This window comes from Orbicella faveolata, unplaced genomic scaffold (genome assembly GCF_042242905.1).
Source record: "Orbicella faveolata isolate gen_17 unplaced genomic scaffold, um_ofav_v1 contig_12, whole genome shotgun sequence".
In the NCBI taxonomy this organism is placed as follows: domain Eukaryota; kingdom Metazoa; phylum Cnidaria; class Anthozoa; order Scleractinia; family Merulinidae; genus Orbicella; species Orbicella faveolata.
In genome coordinates, this window is record NW_028301539.1 from 11,437,501 (window position 1) to 11,452,500 (window position 15,000).

General features: G+C 41.1%; 4 protein-coding genes and 1 long non-coding RNA gene across 5 annotated transcripts in view; 3 read left to right on the forward strand and 2 right to left on the reverse strand.

Annotated features, from left to right (window-relative positions):
- Positions 1-74, forward strand: part of LOC149116629 (uncharacterized) — a 1,894-nt gene extending 1,820 nt beyond the window's left edge. Inside the window, exon 1 of the mRNA XM_089282384.1 lies at positions 1-74. This exon is cut by the window's left edge and continues 1,820 nt beyond it. The gene's annotated coding sequence lies outside the window, so the exon portion shown is untranslated.
- LOC149116627 (uncharacterized) overlaps positions 1-15,000 on the forward strand; it is a 55,925-nt gene that overhangs the window by 33,116 nt on the left and 7,809 nt on the right. Inside the window, exon 3 of the long non-coding RNA XR_016205423.1 lies at positions 7,336-7,403. This is a non-coding gene — a long non-coding RNA (uncharacterized LOC149116627). The remainder of the gene's footprint in view (positions 1-7,335; positions 7,404-15,000) is intronic.
- On the forward strand, positions 3,875-4,699 carry LOC149116630 (uncharacterized). The gene has a single exon (XM_089282386.1). The coding sequence runs from the start codon at positions 4,080-4,082 to the stop codon at positions 4,437-4,439; it is 360 nt and encodes a 119-aa protein (XP_089138512.1). The 5' UTR covers positions 3,875-4,079; the 3' UTR covers positions 4,440-4,699.
- On the reverse strand, positions 6,384-7,095 carry LOC149116631 (uncharacterized). Its single transcript, XM_089282385.1, has one exon. It carries the CDS (start codon positions 6,988-6,990, stop codon positions 6,388-6,390), a length of 603 nt encoding a protein of 200 aa, XP_089138511.1. The 5' UTR covers positions 6,991-7,095; the 3' UTR covers positions 6,384-6,387.
- On the reverse strand, positions 9,610-10,389 carry LOC149116632 (uncharacterized). The gene has a single exon (XM_089279988.1). The coding sequence runs from the start codon at positions 10,387-10,389 to the stop codon at positions 9,610-9,612; it is 780 nt and encodes a 259-aa protein (XP_089136114.1).

A 15,000-nucleotide genomic window follows, 5' to 3' on the forward strand; every position in this document is an offset into this window, starting at 1 on the left:
TTTACCGGTGTTGCCAGATTTGGTCAAAGGATACAATGCATCGTACCATCACACCATCGGTATGGCACCTAACCAAGTGAATTTCAAGAATGAAAAAGAAGTGTGGGATCGCATGTACGGTAAACGTCTGTCCAGAAAACCGCAGAAAGGGTCATTGAAAGTAAAGGATAGCGTGAGACTGAGTAAGAAATTCCGACAGTTTAAGAAAGGGTATTTACCAGGATGGACCGAAGAAGTATTTGTCGGGCAACGTGTCATACCTGGTGTGGTTCCCACTTACAGAGTTTCTGCAGAACCAAAGCAATCATTTCAAGATTCGATTACCCCACCCCATCAGGTTGCAAGGATCGAGTTAGAAAGTGGGATAAATTAGCATCTCGCTACCAGATGTGAAAGTTCATCTCCCCAACTTGGTCCATGGTAATGACATCCTGTTTACCATGGATTGGATCCTGAAATACCCTTCTGGTGTGTTAAAGTTTGGTAGAGCCTACTATGATCCAAAAGATCTTGGAGCCATGGTACAGTACATTGATGGTGTTGGTTTCATGAAAAGTATGGTGACTTTTCTCGAACAGAGGCGCATCTTAAATTACCAAGGACCCCATCTCGGTAGCAGCTATAAGGCATCCGATGGAAAGAGAATGTACGTGAAATTTCGTTGGGATGGAGATGATCTGCTAACGGATAACAAACCCACACACGTGCGCTCCAATTACTCACCAGCATTGAAGATCAATAAAATGTTGGCCTTAAAGATGGGATGGTTGAAGGAGAGCAGCCCTGAAAATTATGACTTGGGACCCAATTTACGTCAAGAGTTTTTTACCGACATGGTACCCAATTTAGAAACGATGACACACGATCTGAAAAGCAACAGGTGTGAGCCTGTGTTTTGGCTGATAGCAGAAGACCTTTTTCATCTGAGTGTTACTTGCAATTGGCACTTCATGAACCTCAACAAAGCCTTTCAAAATGGGGTGGGCTTGACGTCACGTTCCTTGTTTATCTATTCTGATGTGGGAGGAAGTTCTGTGGTGGGAAATCAAGTCACGGATCTCTTGCGAGAGGTCAATTATTGACGCACAGGGGATGGAAGTCATTACTTTGAACCGCTCCACATTCAATATATTCCGTTGCACAAGGTCCAGTTGGACATTATTGAGACGCAAGTATTGGAGACCACAGGTGAATTGACCGAATTTGGTGAAGGAAACACGATTCTCACCCTTCACTTCAAACGAGCACGAAAGGTGGAAGTTTAACACGATTGAAACCTGACCCACAAGGTGGAGGTGGCTTCGTTCATGAACTGCTCAAAGCAAGTGTTAGAGGAGGTCTGAAAGGGTTAAAAAGCAGTCGCAGCGTTTGAGATCGCATTCGAAAGGCGAAAGAGGGTGCGAAACGGAGTGTTAAACAAGCAGTGAAATGTAAAGCTTACGAAGTCCTAGACAGAAACATCAAGTGAAAATTCAACGACATCTTTGGCGAATAATGAATCCCATCTACTCCAGAGGCTCGAGACTCGTCAAATCTAGAAAGGGGTTGTCAACGTTGGTGTGAGTAACATGAGGCAACTGGTCAGAGAAGAGTACCCTTATGAGACCCTGGAGCTAGTGCACAATGACGGTACCCAAGATCTGAGAGGTTACTATTGATTCTTACAAGCCACAGGATGTTTGTACAAACATCAAGGTAACATGGTCAGAAGCAAAGACTGGGGTCAAGGCAAGAATTGCACACTGTTTGTATTTGACAATGCAGCCAATGGATGTTTGGACAGTCCGGTGTTGAACCCCAAGCAGTCAGGAGAGTTACAGATCGTGCTGAACTTCGGTGTCGCACCAGGTAACAACATCACAGTCATCTTGTATGGAGAGTTCGAAAACCTCTTGGAAATAGACAAGAACAGAGCCGTGTTGTACGACATTTACCAACGCTAATGGAAAAAGTACCTCTGAATAACGTGCAACTGGATCATTTGGCGAAAGCGGATGCCATTTTGAAACCTTACTTTTATGGAATGGTGGCTTGTGATCGATTACCACGTTGACCGATCAAGAAAGAACCTTGTGGGTACATTGTAAACACAGATCCACATGATAGACCGGGCCGACACTGGCTGGCGCTTTAGACCCATAGTGGGAATGTGTGTGAGGTGATGGACAGCAACGCTCTACCTTTAGAGACTTACAAGTCAACACAGCTTCTGCAAGACTGGTTAAAAAGTCAATGGAAACATGTCAATTACAATGCAGTCTGCAATCGATTTACAGTAAAAGCTGTGGTGATTACGCCTTGTTCTATTTAAAAGACAGAGCAAGAGGTCAAAGCATGAACGAGTTCTTGAGGTGTTTCTCAAAACATGATTATGTAGACAACGATCACAAAATAGGCCAGATGTTAAAGAAGTTGATCGAGAAAGAGTTAGAATGGGGTAAAGTGTGTAAAGTGAAACATCACCAAGACACCTCTCGTTGCGGTGTGAGATATTTAGTGTAATGATTGTTGGTTTGACATTAAAATACGATTGAAAACATTCATTTTCCGTTTGATGATCTTGTAGTACAATGGTTAGTATTCTCGACTGTCACTCGAGAGATTAGGGCTCCATTCCCCGTTGGGTGGAATTTTTCCTTTCCATGCGGTATCAAAAGTAGCATGCCCATGGCATTTGGTCATTTGGACTCTGGAACGATGCAAGTCTTTTCGATTTCACACCCCTTCCAGTCTGTTGGTGGTGGGTCCTTCAGGGTGTGGCAAGACTGTGTTTACCACCAAACTTTTACTGAACAACCTCGATTTGTTTCATACCCCACCCTCCCAAATACATTATTGTTACGGAGTGTGGCAAGACAGGTTTCAGCCCATGAAAGAACAGGGGGTCAAGTTTCACAAAGGCGTTCCCAACACAGATCAATTGAAAACATGGTTCCTAAAGGCAGATTACTCGTGTTGGACGATCTAATGGCTGAAGGAGGGAACGATAAACGAGTGTTGGATCGGTTCACCAAACATTCTGACCATCAGAACGTCACCGTGCTCTACTTGTGCCAAGACATGTTCCCACCGGGGAAATATGCCAAGAGTATTTCCAGAAACGCCCACTATGTCGTAGCCTTCAAGAATCCACGAGATCAATTAGGCATGAGAAATTTACTGTTACAGGCATTTCCCACCCAATGGCAAGATTTACAAGACACGTTTCAACGTTTGACAGAACGTCCATTCGGATACATGGTCTTAGATTTACATCCAGGCAGTTCGGACGATCAAAGGATTCTCAGCCACCTTTTAAAGGATGAAGGATGTATGAGATGTCACAAATTCATTGAGACATTGTGATGAGTTCTTCCCAAGATTCAATCACTACCATATCTCTAATGAACGAATCCAAGAAAAGCGCCCAGTTGGTAAACAAAGATTTGTTGTACCGATTGGATGGGTTGTTTGCCTTTTACCACCGTCAGTGGTGGTGTCATCGCCAGATGTTTTACCACTTTAAGTGGTGCCACGGTTGTTTGAACGCTTTGGCATTGATCATCGTGGCAGCAGACATTGTCGTAGGATCCATCTCTGATTACCTGTTTAACTGTCGCTGGAACTGTGATTAAGGGGTGGAGCAATTTCAAAAAGTTTTCGTTCAAAATCGGCATGTGTCGCTTTGCCTACACCACTTACAACAAAACATTGATCGAATTGAGAACCTACATGCGAGGACTTCCGATGGAGGAGTTTGAGGGATTTTTAATCAAGATGCAAACCTTGGATGACACAATCACTGATTTCACACCCCCAGTATCTGACAAGCGCGTGCAAGAATACGAACAACGATTTCGCTACGACCACGTCAATAAAAGCGGGAGCACTTATGTGTGAGTGGTAGTATGTGTCATGAAGAGCAAACGAACAGTTCGTAAAAAACCAAGGAGATGTAGGAGGACACAAAATGGGGGATTGTTACCATAGGCAGCTCTCATTCCAGCTTTAGTAGCAGCAGGCAAGGTGGCGGCTCTAGGAGGAATCTCTGGTGCAGCTGGTTACGGTGTGAAAAAGGGTTTGGAAGTTGCTTCGTGTAAATGTCGATGATGAAAAATAAACCAAAGACCAAGAAAAGAAGTAAACAGCGAGGTGGAGCACAGGCACGACGTAAACATAGATTGGTTGACAAGATCGCTGAAGGAGCTAGTATGTTCTTATCGGGACCCTCACCTACCTTTGCTATGCTGGCTTTGAAATTAGCAGGTCAGGCAGCAAAAGGAATCAGAGACAATGTGAATCACTATAACAAGAGACAACGTGGAGGTGCACTGTTTACTGTTCTCAAGAATGCAGCCAAGATCGGGTACAAGCTCGGAAAGGACAAACGGTATAAGAGAATGGGTGTAAAGGGTGTCACAGGCAGTTACAACAGACGTCCTGCACCTTGGGAAGTATGATTCGATTACGCAGACAACGCTCTTTCTTGGAAGCTATTCTCCAAGAGGCCAATCGGAACAGGAGACAGGAGATGTTAGAACGTGCTAATGCAGATCAAATCAATGCTGTAAGCGAAATGGTTCCCAATCTATTACAAAAGAGAATTCCTGTTCACCCAATCACCATGGCGAAACTGCATCGCTATAAGACAACGCTACGCGAGGTGGGGAAATGCAGAAACTCGGTCAAGAGGCGAAGAGAACATCTCCAAAAACAAAAAGGTAGCGCATTCTGGCAAGGTTTGAACGACGTGTTCCAAGCATGTCGATGTTAAACACCAGAGATGCCCACGGTTATCCACTGCAAGGTTACGACTTCGTCCCCAAACTCAAAGACACCTTGAGCGAATTGGTCAGGTTATTACAACAAGCCAACGAAAGAGAAGACGCCCTGAAACGTGATGTGGAACATTGGCATTGAGCTTACAACGCCCTCCTTCAAGAGCATATGGCATTTAAGTACAAGGATCTGTGTTCAGCTTGCAAACGACACCGCGACGAGACCGAAGCAGGTGAGACCATCCTGTTGTGTAAGGAGTGTTCTACAGTAGAAGAAACAAAATGTAGCCTGGAGCTGAAACTAGAAAAGGTTCATCAAGAGGTTCGTTACTGGGAAGACTGCTACGAAACGTTACTCCAACAACATTTCGAGGATGACAGAAGAGGTCATGATGGTACCCACAAAAGAGTTTGACCAATTGGTTCAGTATTACAAAGGAGAAATCACTGACAATGCCTTGTTGAACAAAGCGGGTTGATTGGCCGCCAAAAGTCACGTGATACTCCTTGATAAATTGATTCCAGATTCGATCGCCATCAAGAAAATTAAACCTCTAGCTCGTCAGAGAGGTCGTTTAACCAAACGTATCAGACAAATTGGTCCTTTGTCGAGCAATAGTGCTGATGTCGGTGAAGAGCAAGATGGGGAGGAAGGAGATTTGGTGAAGGGTCCGTTGGAAACCATGTTCAAACAATTGATTAAGAACGCTTCTCGAGGTACAAAAACACCAAAGATCAAGGAAGAAGCTACACCGTCTACGTCAGGTGTTAAAAAAAGCAACCCGCTGCTAAAACACCCATTCCACCACCTGACTCGGATCTGAAACGCTCCTAAGAAAGGCTGACATTCTCCTGGGTAAAGACAAGCGCAAAGGCAAGGGCAAACGTCAAAACGAGGCCGAAAGTTTAAAACCTACGAGTGGTTGGGAAGACTGGGCCAAAGGAAAGAAACTGAGAAGAAATCTAAAACATGATTATGACTCGGACTAAGACCCATACGTGCAAGTATCGCCAACATGGACGTGGTTTTGACATTCAAAAATTGCTAGGCAAGACGGGGATTGAATTTCACTGGCCTGGGTACCAGTACATGGGGCCTGGGACCAAGTTGGCAAAGAGACTGGAACGAGGAGACCCAGGCATCAACCGACTGGACAAGATTGCCAAACAACACAACATTGATTACAGTCATGCTAAGAATTTGCAAGACAAGTGGAAAGCAGATACAAAGATGATCAAGGCCATAATGAGGTTACCCGGCAACAAAATAGTGACTGAAAAGATTGTGAAAAGAATCATGCAGGTGAAGAAAAAGTTAAAATTGTAATCGATTCTCCCTTCGGAGTTCATGTTGTTATTCAATAAAAGTTGACAAATGAAGTATCAGACTGTGTTCGTTTTAAAGCAAAGTTTAGTATTAAACTCATGATTACAATGTGTATGCTCTATTTTAGAAACCAGGCTTTTTACTTGGTCAACACGGAAACAAGATTAATGACATCAAAGGGGGCGGGGCTTCTGGTAACCATGGATACGTCAAACTCGAGAAAACAATAGAACTCCTTTCCATAACTACCTTTTCATTTGCATCACAATACCTGTCAAATCTGTACTGGACTAGCCCATACCACTACTGGTATGTCTTATTAAAATAGCCCACTCTCACATCTGCAAATACATACGTCTGCCCTTCTTTGACTGTCTCTATCACTTCCTCCCAAATGGTAGCAGGAATGACAGCAGTTCCATCAGTTACAACGAGCTCGCACTTCTTCACTTCTTTCTCATTGGAACGTGAGGTAACAGTCGTTGTCTGGCCTTTTGAAATGAGTTTGGCTTTCACCGAGACAATGTCGCCAACATTTGAGTGCTCCACTATGCGCTGAATGGAAGGATCTTTCGTAGTTTGCTGTTTCCAGCGGAATGACAAGATTTTGGCCTCTTGCAGTTGTGAAAAGTTATACAACTTATATTCTTCAACATCAGGTTGAAATCTGCTCTTTTGTGGACTTACAGTGAATAATCGCACAGGCGTTTTGGACTTCTCTTGATCTTTCAACCTCTTCTGTTTGTCTGGTGAAAAGCAAACGACCCCACTAACATCTTCCTTTTCTTGAATTTTGAAGTTGAAATATCTGTTACCAGAACTCGGGTTTCTTATCTCTGAAACGGCACGGATATATCCCTCTATGTCTTTATATTTTTGCTTGGTTGGAGAGCCAGGACTGGACATCTAGCTGCCATTGTGTTTCAAATGGCGTACTTATTTTGACTGCCTGATCTACGAAATGCTCTTTATAAAGGAGCTTATGCCAACCTTGAACAAACAGTCAGATTCGATCCGTGCAAAGTTATTTATATAGGTTTTTTAAATAGTATTTTATTATTTTAACACTTACATTTTAGCACTTGTATTTACATATTTTATTGTTTGACATTCTCATGCCCTAATTTGTACTTATATATGTATATTTCATTCCTTTGTTCTTCAACTTGAAAGTGATCTCAGAGGGATCGAAATGTCGTTTTTTACCGCTAGTTTTTATTCTGAAATCTTTATTTTCTCCATCTTATTCAGGCTACGATCACTTAGCACAGCGGGTAGTAGACAAGTCCGCATTGGAAAGTAACTGTGATCGACTCCGGGTACATGTAGATTTTTTTTCCTTTCCTTTTTCAATGTTTTTAGCAATACAATAAATAAATGCTCTGTGTTTATATCATTTCACTCGACTTCCATTTCTGTAAAGTCCATACGAAGTCTGCATCCAGTGAGAACTTGTGCTGCTCATCAATTTTACGATTCTGGATGTTCTCATTTTCAGTGGCCGAGTCTTCTTTAACTTATATCTTTTAATTTAGACCTTTAAAACAGCTTATTTTAATTAAAGATGGATAGCAATTTAAAAGTAAGCCACAAGCGTACCTCATTTGCATAATGTTTACAGCCCAGCGAGTCAGCGACACATGTCCCAATAACTCACAATAACTTGTGTTGTGCATGCACAATTCACAAGTTAAAAAGGGAAGCCTTGGAGCCATGACTGGCTCATACAGCTGTAGCTGCTGGCAGCTTATCCTGGTTTCTACAGCATGAAGTGGCTAGGAGTATTTCTACTCCCTCTGGGTGGGATGCTAGTCCATCACAATTCACTTCCCGTGCAATTTGTTAGGTTTCCCAACAATTTGCCAGTACCCATTTATACTCCTGGGTGGAGAGAGGCATTGTAAGAGTTAGGTGTCTTGCCCAAGAACACAACACAATGTCCCCAGCCAGAGTTGAATCCCAGACCAGAGTCAAGCACGCTAACTATGTGGCCACCGTGCCCACCACAGATAGATAATTAAATGGCCCTTATTTATACAGAATATTTTATACCTGCAATATGTTCCCACCCAAGAAAAGCATATCATCTTTGGATGCCAAAAGTTGAGAGTTGCATGATAACCTTCTAGACAGCTAGGCTGTACATCATTCTTCAGCTTTTTTGTCATTCATGAGCTGGGTATTGGTGAGTATACCTGCAACTCTCTCATATATCTTTGAACCTAAAAAAACAAAGATACAGGTTAATGTTACTTGTTTTCCTGTTAATTGTGCTTCAAAATTTCTCCCATGCACAGATGAGCCTGTTCAAAGGAATGTTGAAATGTTGTAAAAGATTTGTTCTATCACCATAGTGATAAATTAAAAAATGTACTCACCAATCTTCATCCACTTGCGTGGTGCAATATCATCATCATGAGCACACTCCTTAAACAAGCTGTCAGGATGGTCTTTATGTTTTCTGCCCATGTCTCATAAAAGACCGCCACTTGGTTATGGCCATTTTCTGGAATCCCTGGGTAGACAGGTCGCACAGCAGTACAGATGATTCTAAACTCCTTTATTCATTCTTTAATGAGCTCTTTCTCCTTGCTCACTTTTAGCAATTTTTTTGACAATGGACCTAACAACACGCCAGATGTCATAGAGGTGGGCTGTATTAGTTTGGCTTTCCCGATCCATTTGGCAGTACCACGGTGGTTGTAAGATAGAAATACAGTAATTGCAACACCGGCACTACTCAAGAAAGATAAGGAGTGTTTGCACCCAGCAATTCCATATCCTGGCTACTACCTGTCTGGTTGGCCTAAACAATCCCCCCCCCCCCCCAAAAAAAAAAAAACGAAAACAGAAAACAGTAATATAGATTTTTGGTAAAGTTTTTGAATCAAGAGTGTCTTGTAAAGTTGCCCCTAAAACATAGTAAATGTCCTAATTACCACAACAGCTAATGTGTGTAAATAATTTAGCAGGAAACCATTCAGGAACAAAGTTGAGCAAATAAAGCAACAGCACTTCTGATGATGATGGAAAGCTAAGTACATGCATAAAGAAAGCAAGGGAGAATATACATATTTATAATCCATCAAATATTTTCACTGGCACGCAATTGGTCTAAAGACGTCACATGACCGAATATTCCCCAGCTAATACCCGAGAGATATTCCCCGATTTTCAAAACTGACTTCAAGTCTCGCATTAAGATTAATGTCAGAATGGGAGAACGGTTTGCTTTTGTAACAGAAGAAGAGATAAACGTGCTGGTTGATAAAGCGATACCAGAAAACAACAAAAAATCCACTTCATACACTGTTAACGCTTTTGACGGTAAGCTGTTTGTAAACGTTTCGTCTAATTTGTAACTTTACACAATTTTTAAATACACAAGTTCGTTGTGAGATTTTCAGTGCTTGGTTTCACCCAAGTTTCACTCTGTTCAACAGTCCTTGAATTAAAAATGTGACAGACAAACACATGCAAAAAGACATGAACTCCCGATTGGCTCCGACAAAATTAGTACCATTGTCAGAATAAATGTCTGATGTTGGTCCACATCTTGCTATGAATCTTCTCTACGTTGATAAATGAATCAGTCTCCAGCGACTTAACCACCTCAAGGTGGACAGCTCTGGTAACTAAGCATGTAAAGAGACATCCATAGCGTTTTTCTTGCTTACACAAGTGCTTGACCATAATTGGCCCCAAATAATCCACACCAACTTTTGAAAAGGGTGCAGCTACTCGCAACCGATCTTTTGGGAGGCTTGCCATCAAAGGAGGTTGTGGATTGATTCTTCTTCTCTTGCATAATGAGCAGTCGGTAAGGACCTTTCTCACAGTACACCTAGAATGCAGTATCCAATGCAACAATTTGAGGTCATTCCGAACATGCTCTGTGCCTTCATGGTTAAGCTTCTTGTGGCCATGCATGATCACAAGACGACACAACTGATGATCTTGAGGAATAATCATCGGATGCTTGACATCATAACATATTGCTGCTTGGTCAATTCTCCTGCCAACTCGGAGAATGTCGCTTTCATCCAAGAGAGGGGTCAACATCTTCAAGCAACTTTTTATCCCAACAGGTTTTCCATCAGTTAAAATGCAGAGGTCAGCTGGGAATGCCTCTCTTCGAGCTGACTTGATCCACATCAATTTTGCTTCCCTAATTTCTTGAACCTCCAATGGGCCAATCTTCATTTCCATTTTCTCATTTCTTCCCCTGCAATTCTGAATGAATCGCTTCTCGAGACAAGTTGAGACGAGACAAGTTGATAAACTGATGGTTGAGTTTCCAACCATCTACAGCTGATATGATGGTTTCAGTTGGTACATTATAAGTCCGGGAGCAAACTTTGACCTTGGAATATCTTCAGGCTCCTGATCTTCTGACAGTAGAAGATATGCTGTTCCCTTGAACCAGCAACAGTTTGGAGTAATTGTATCTGCTTCCAGGCCACGACTGCCATCATTTGGAGGATTGAGTTTACCAGGGCAGTGACACCATTGTTGCGGCTCTGAAGAATCAAAGATTTCGGAAAGCCTGTTGGCAGTGAAAGCAACATGTCGCTTTCACTCCAAGAATATGGCCAATAACAGCACTGCTGTTACTCCAACAATAGGTAGAAGACACCTCATAGTCATGTTCTTTCTGGATCATACACACTAACTGTGCACTCATAGCCGCTGCTCCCAATTCCAGTCTTGGTATACTTAGAGGTTTCACAGGTGCAACACGGGTATTTGCAGCTACAAAGGCGCACTGTCTCTCTCTACCTGGATACTCAAATCAAAAGTATGCAACAGTGCAGAATGCTTTCTCGCTTGCATCACCAAACAGGTGCAGCTAAATGGAGGTGGGAGAAACCATAACAAGGCGATAGAACGGTGAAACTGAGAATTCCGCTAGACTGTAGTTCCTTCTTCCAAACAGACCATTGTTGCTGAATTTCTTGCGGAACTTTCTCATCCCAGCCTTGGTGAAGTGTCCATAGCGACTGAAGAAATGTCTTTGCCCGGACAATGAATGGGGCCAAAAAGCTTTCCATCGTGCAGCTTGATCTTGAATAAGAAGGCAATCTTCTGGACATCCCAAATCACTCCCAGCGCTCTCTCAGTAGGTAAGGTACCTTCTTCTCCAATGGTTCGCACTGACTGTGCTTGCAGTTCTGCAGGGATTGCGTTAAGCAAATCTTTGTCATTTGATATCCATTTAGTCAGTCTGAATCCACCTAGTGAGAGTAAATTCACTAGTCCAGCTTGAAGGCTGCGTGCTTCCAATAGGGATGGGACTGATTTAAATAAATCGTCCATATAAAAGTTCCTCTCCACTACTTCCGCTCCAAAGGGAAAGGAATCCTTATTGTCTTGAGCTGTTCATCGCAGTGCATAATAAGAACATGTCGGGGAACACTTAGCACCAAAGATGTGCCTACACGTCCACCTTGTCCTCCAGTGTTCTCCATACAAACCGCAATGCAGATTGGTTTAATCGCCACTTGGTTTAACATGGCTTCAATGTCAGCAGACGACTATCAACTCTTGATAAAAACGCATTAGTATACCAACTAATGAGTTCAAAAGATGGTAATTCAAGAAATGTCTTGATATTTGGCTGCATTAGTATACCAACTAATGAGTTCAAAAGATCTGGTCCTGGCAAAAGATGGTAATTCAAGAAATGTCTTGATATTTGGCTGCTGCATTGCTAACTCGATGTACTTTCCCAGGTTTGTGAGGATTGAGCACTGGGTAATGATGTGGATACCATACACGGGGGGTAGGCTCTGAGAATTCTTGTTCAGATTGCTTCTTCCGATCAACTTTACAAGTTGTTCTCTCATGGGACTCCAAAATCAGCTTGTCTTCTTTCAGTTGCCATTCATCGATGTCATAGTTGCATCCAAACGATTCTGTCTTCCACCAAGTTTTTACCAGTTCATTCAGCTCTTCAGTTGAAGCCACATTAATGAAACATACATATTCTGAATCGCAAGAATATCTTGAATTAAATTAATCTGTAGTGTCATTGCACACGTACGTGCAAGTTCATTGGTTACTTTTAAAAACTTCCCTTTCTTTCCCAGTGTGGTAAGACCTAGCTTTTGCATTGCTTTATCACTTCTTACAGTCGGATACAAGAATTCTTCCATCTATTTCTTCGTCTTCGAGCTTCTGCACTATAGCTTCACTCGCAAAGGTTTGAACTGCTCAATCTTTTACATCTGCAACACACCACCCTATAAAGAGAAACAACAATTACAACATATCAAGACCGAGTTTTTGAATGCAAATTGCAAATAAAGAAAGAAAACTGAACATGTGCGTCACAGTTTTCAACCTGATACGTCTTCGCCTTTACTGCCACTTCGGCTAACATCAGAGCTCCACATGTCTCAAAGAACTGCATTTTCCCGCTTCAGCTCTGCAGGGAGAGGTAACTTTCTTTTCACAGATTGAGAAAGCAGTGTAATTGATTCATCAGTGCTCACGGAATCCATGTCTTGGCTTGGTTCATATAAATTTAAAACCATTTCTGGAGGTCCACTGAGAACTGGTTTAACAGGCATATTCCTCGTAAAACCTATTCCCTCATTACTCACCATCTTATCTGCAAATGACACTGAACATCAATGCGGGAAAATGAAATGAAATTTTTCATAAAATAAAAAGTTTGCCTGCAACAGTTCTGTGTCATCTCCATGCTGTTTGTTTTAGGAAAGCGGGCCTCTGTAAACATTGTCACATCAACAAACTTGACCTACTTGTGCAATTGGCGCTCAGTTTTACCGATCGATGCGCAGGCTTGAAAATCAAAGTTGCTAAAACAAAGTTTACGAGTCTGTGTTTAAGGAATTGCTTGAGAGGTAATCCCTTTTTTCCTTGTGTGATGCAATCACTTTTTTTGTTGAAAATAGCTGATTAAACTGTCGGATCATTGAATCTATCATCAATATGAGTTTAGCTTATTTACATATGCTTTTTCAGCAATGTCATTCATGCCAGTTCATGTCAAAAATTGACTGCTTCGCATTTTACTATCTCAAATTTTCGTTTGGTTACCTTGAAATTTGCTACTTTGAATTTCGATGTCTCAAATTTTTGAGAAAGAACGTGATTTTTTTGCTTAGAGCCCTATGAAACGTCTTTCGAAAATTCAATGACTTTGTGGAAAATTTGCGAGAACAAAGGATTAATTTCAATGAATTTCGTTTGCATGACTTTTGCACAATACTGTAAAAACAGCATTTGGAATTTAACACTAGCTTTTGCAATGCAATAATTGATAACTCTATGGAGTAAGCTTAAGGTTTTCTGAATGTATGAAGGAGTTTAAAACAAAATTCATGGCTGTAACAGGCCATCAGCCAGCTAGTTTTTGAACAAGCTGGTAGATGCCATCATGGTTTTGAAGTTGTCACATTGTGTATAGTGCGTTGTAGTGTCCACTTTGTAGTTTTGCCTCACCCTGCTATGTAACAATGATGTTTTCATGTTGCAAGGAAAATTGAGCATGTTGAAATTTTAAAATGAGCAGTTTTGCTGACATGAACGGATCAAACCAAAACAATCGTAGAAAGCTTGGATTTCAGTATTTAATTATCAACCATATAAAGCTACTAAAATACAACAAAGCGTGAATGTTTGAGGTTAAAAAAATAAAAGAGAAATATCATAAGGCTGCAGGCGAAATGCAAAATAACAACGTTCATTTGTGCGAGCTTTTCCACATGAAAATATGCTTAGAAAGGAGCATACATTGTATCTGAACATCTTAATCCTACATTGGATTTACAAAATCATTGGAACATTGCCATTTGGCCATGAAGCCAAAATGGACTTTAAGCATCACATGTTTTTTCTCAAGGTTAAACATTAATCTGAAAACGTCTATAACAAATAAATCAGTTTGATTAAGGTAACTTCACATCCCCTCTCCCCTGCAAAAATAATCCCATTCTATTCAGCAAAGCCTTCAGCAGGATGAATCACGCAAATCTTGGTAACTGGACACATGTACGTTCCTGAGGCAGTCTTAACTTGCACGTTTCGCACCAAACCATGAGCATAGAAAGTGATCAAGAAAATTTAACCTGTCCCTAGAACACACCCATGCAGGCCTTGTTCTCCAACTGCAAATTAATGAATTTCAACACTTTTCTTATCAAAATGACAAAAAACGAACTACTGACAGTTACAGTTGTTAAGGATCAGTTAACCAAGATTTAGTATTCTTCGTAAAGAACCTGAAAACAAAGAATAATTTGTTCAGCTTCTCAATCAGTGATGTAAAGTAATTTAGTCATGCTCGTTTTAAACACTGGCAATCACAGAGAAGTAGTTGCAGTTTGGTAATATTACACTGATTCAGTTCCTTAGTGACTCGGAGTCCAAATTTAAACAAGCTCATAGTTAGTTCCTTATTCAATTGAAATAATTTTCATCTTGTTTTGTGCTGTGACTTCCTCTTCATATTGAACAAAAGAAGTACAATAGTATTAATTAATCAGGGCATTAAAAAACAACTGCTAATATATTTATTGTTCCCCATTCTTTAATGATTTAAACACCAGTTCAGCTAGCCATGAAGCTTAAAGCCCCTGATATTTGTATATTACCTGTATGCCAGCCTATTATTTCATTTTAATAATAAATTACAGTGTAGGTTTTCACCCCTATATAAAAAAAGATTAAATTTGCACAAAAGTTGTTGGAAATAATGGCAACTAACCTTTGGAAGTTGGCTACTAACTGAAAGTATCTAGGAGCTACATGGCTCCTGGAATTAGAAGTTAATTTTGTGCCCAGCAGCTGTACCATGGGTACTTTGAGCTAATTCCCATTGTCGTTTTTGAAATTGCATGATCATAATTTAATTTTGTTTTGTAATGAAAAATATTCCAGTTTGCTCAT

Bases quoted from the DNA above. Each gene is read 5' to 3' on its own strand.
- LOC149116630 (XM_089282386.1), top strand. From the start codon at position 4,080: ATGTCGATGATGAAAAATAAACCAAAGACCAAGAAAAGAAGTAAACAG.
- LOC149116631 (XM_089282385.1), bottom strand. From the start codon at position 6,990: ATGTCCAGTCCTGGCTCTCCAACCAAGCAAAAATATAAAGACATAGAG.
- LOC149116632 (XM_089279988.1), bottom strand. From the start codon at position 10,389: ATGGTTGGAAACTCAACCATCAGTTTATCAACTTGTCTCGTCTCAACT.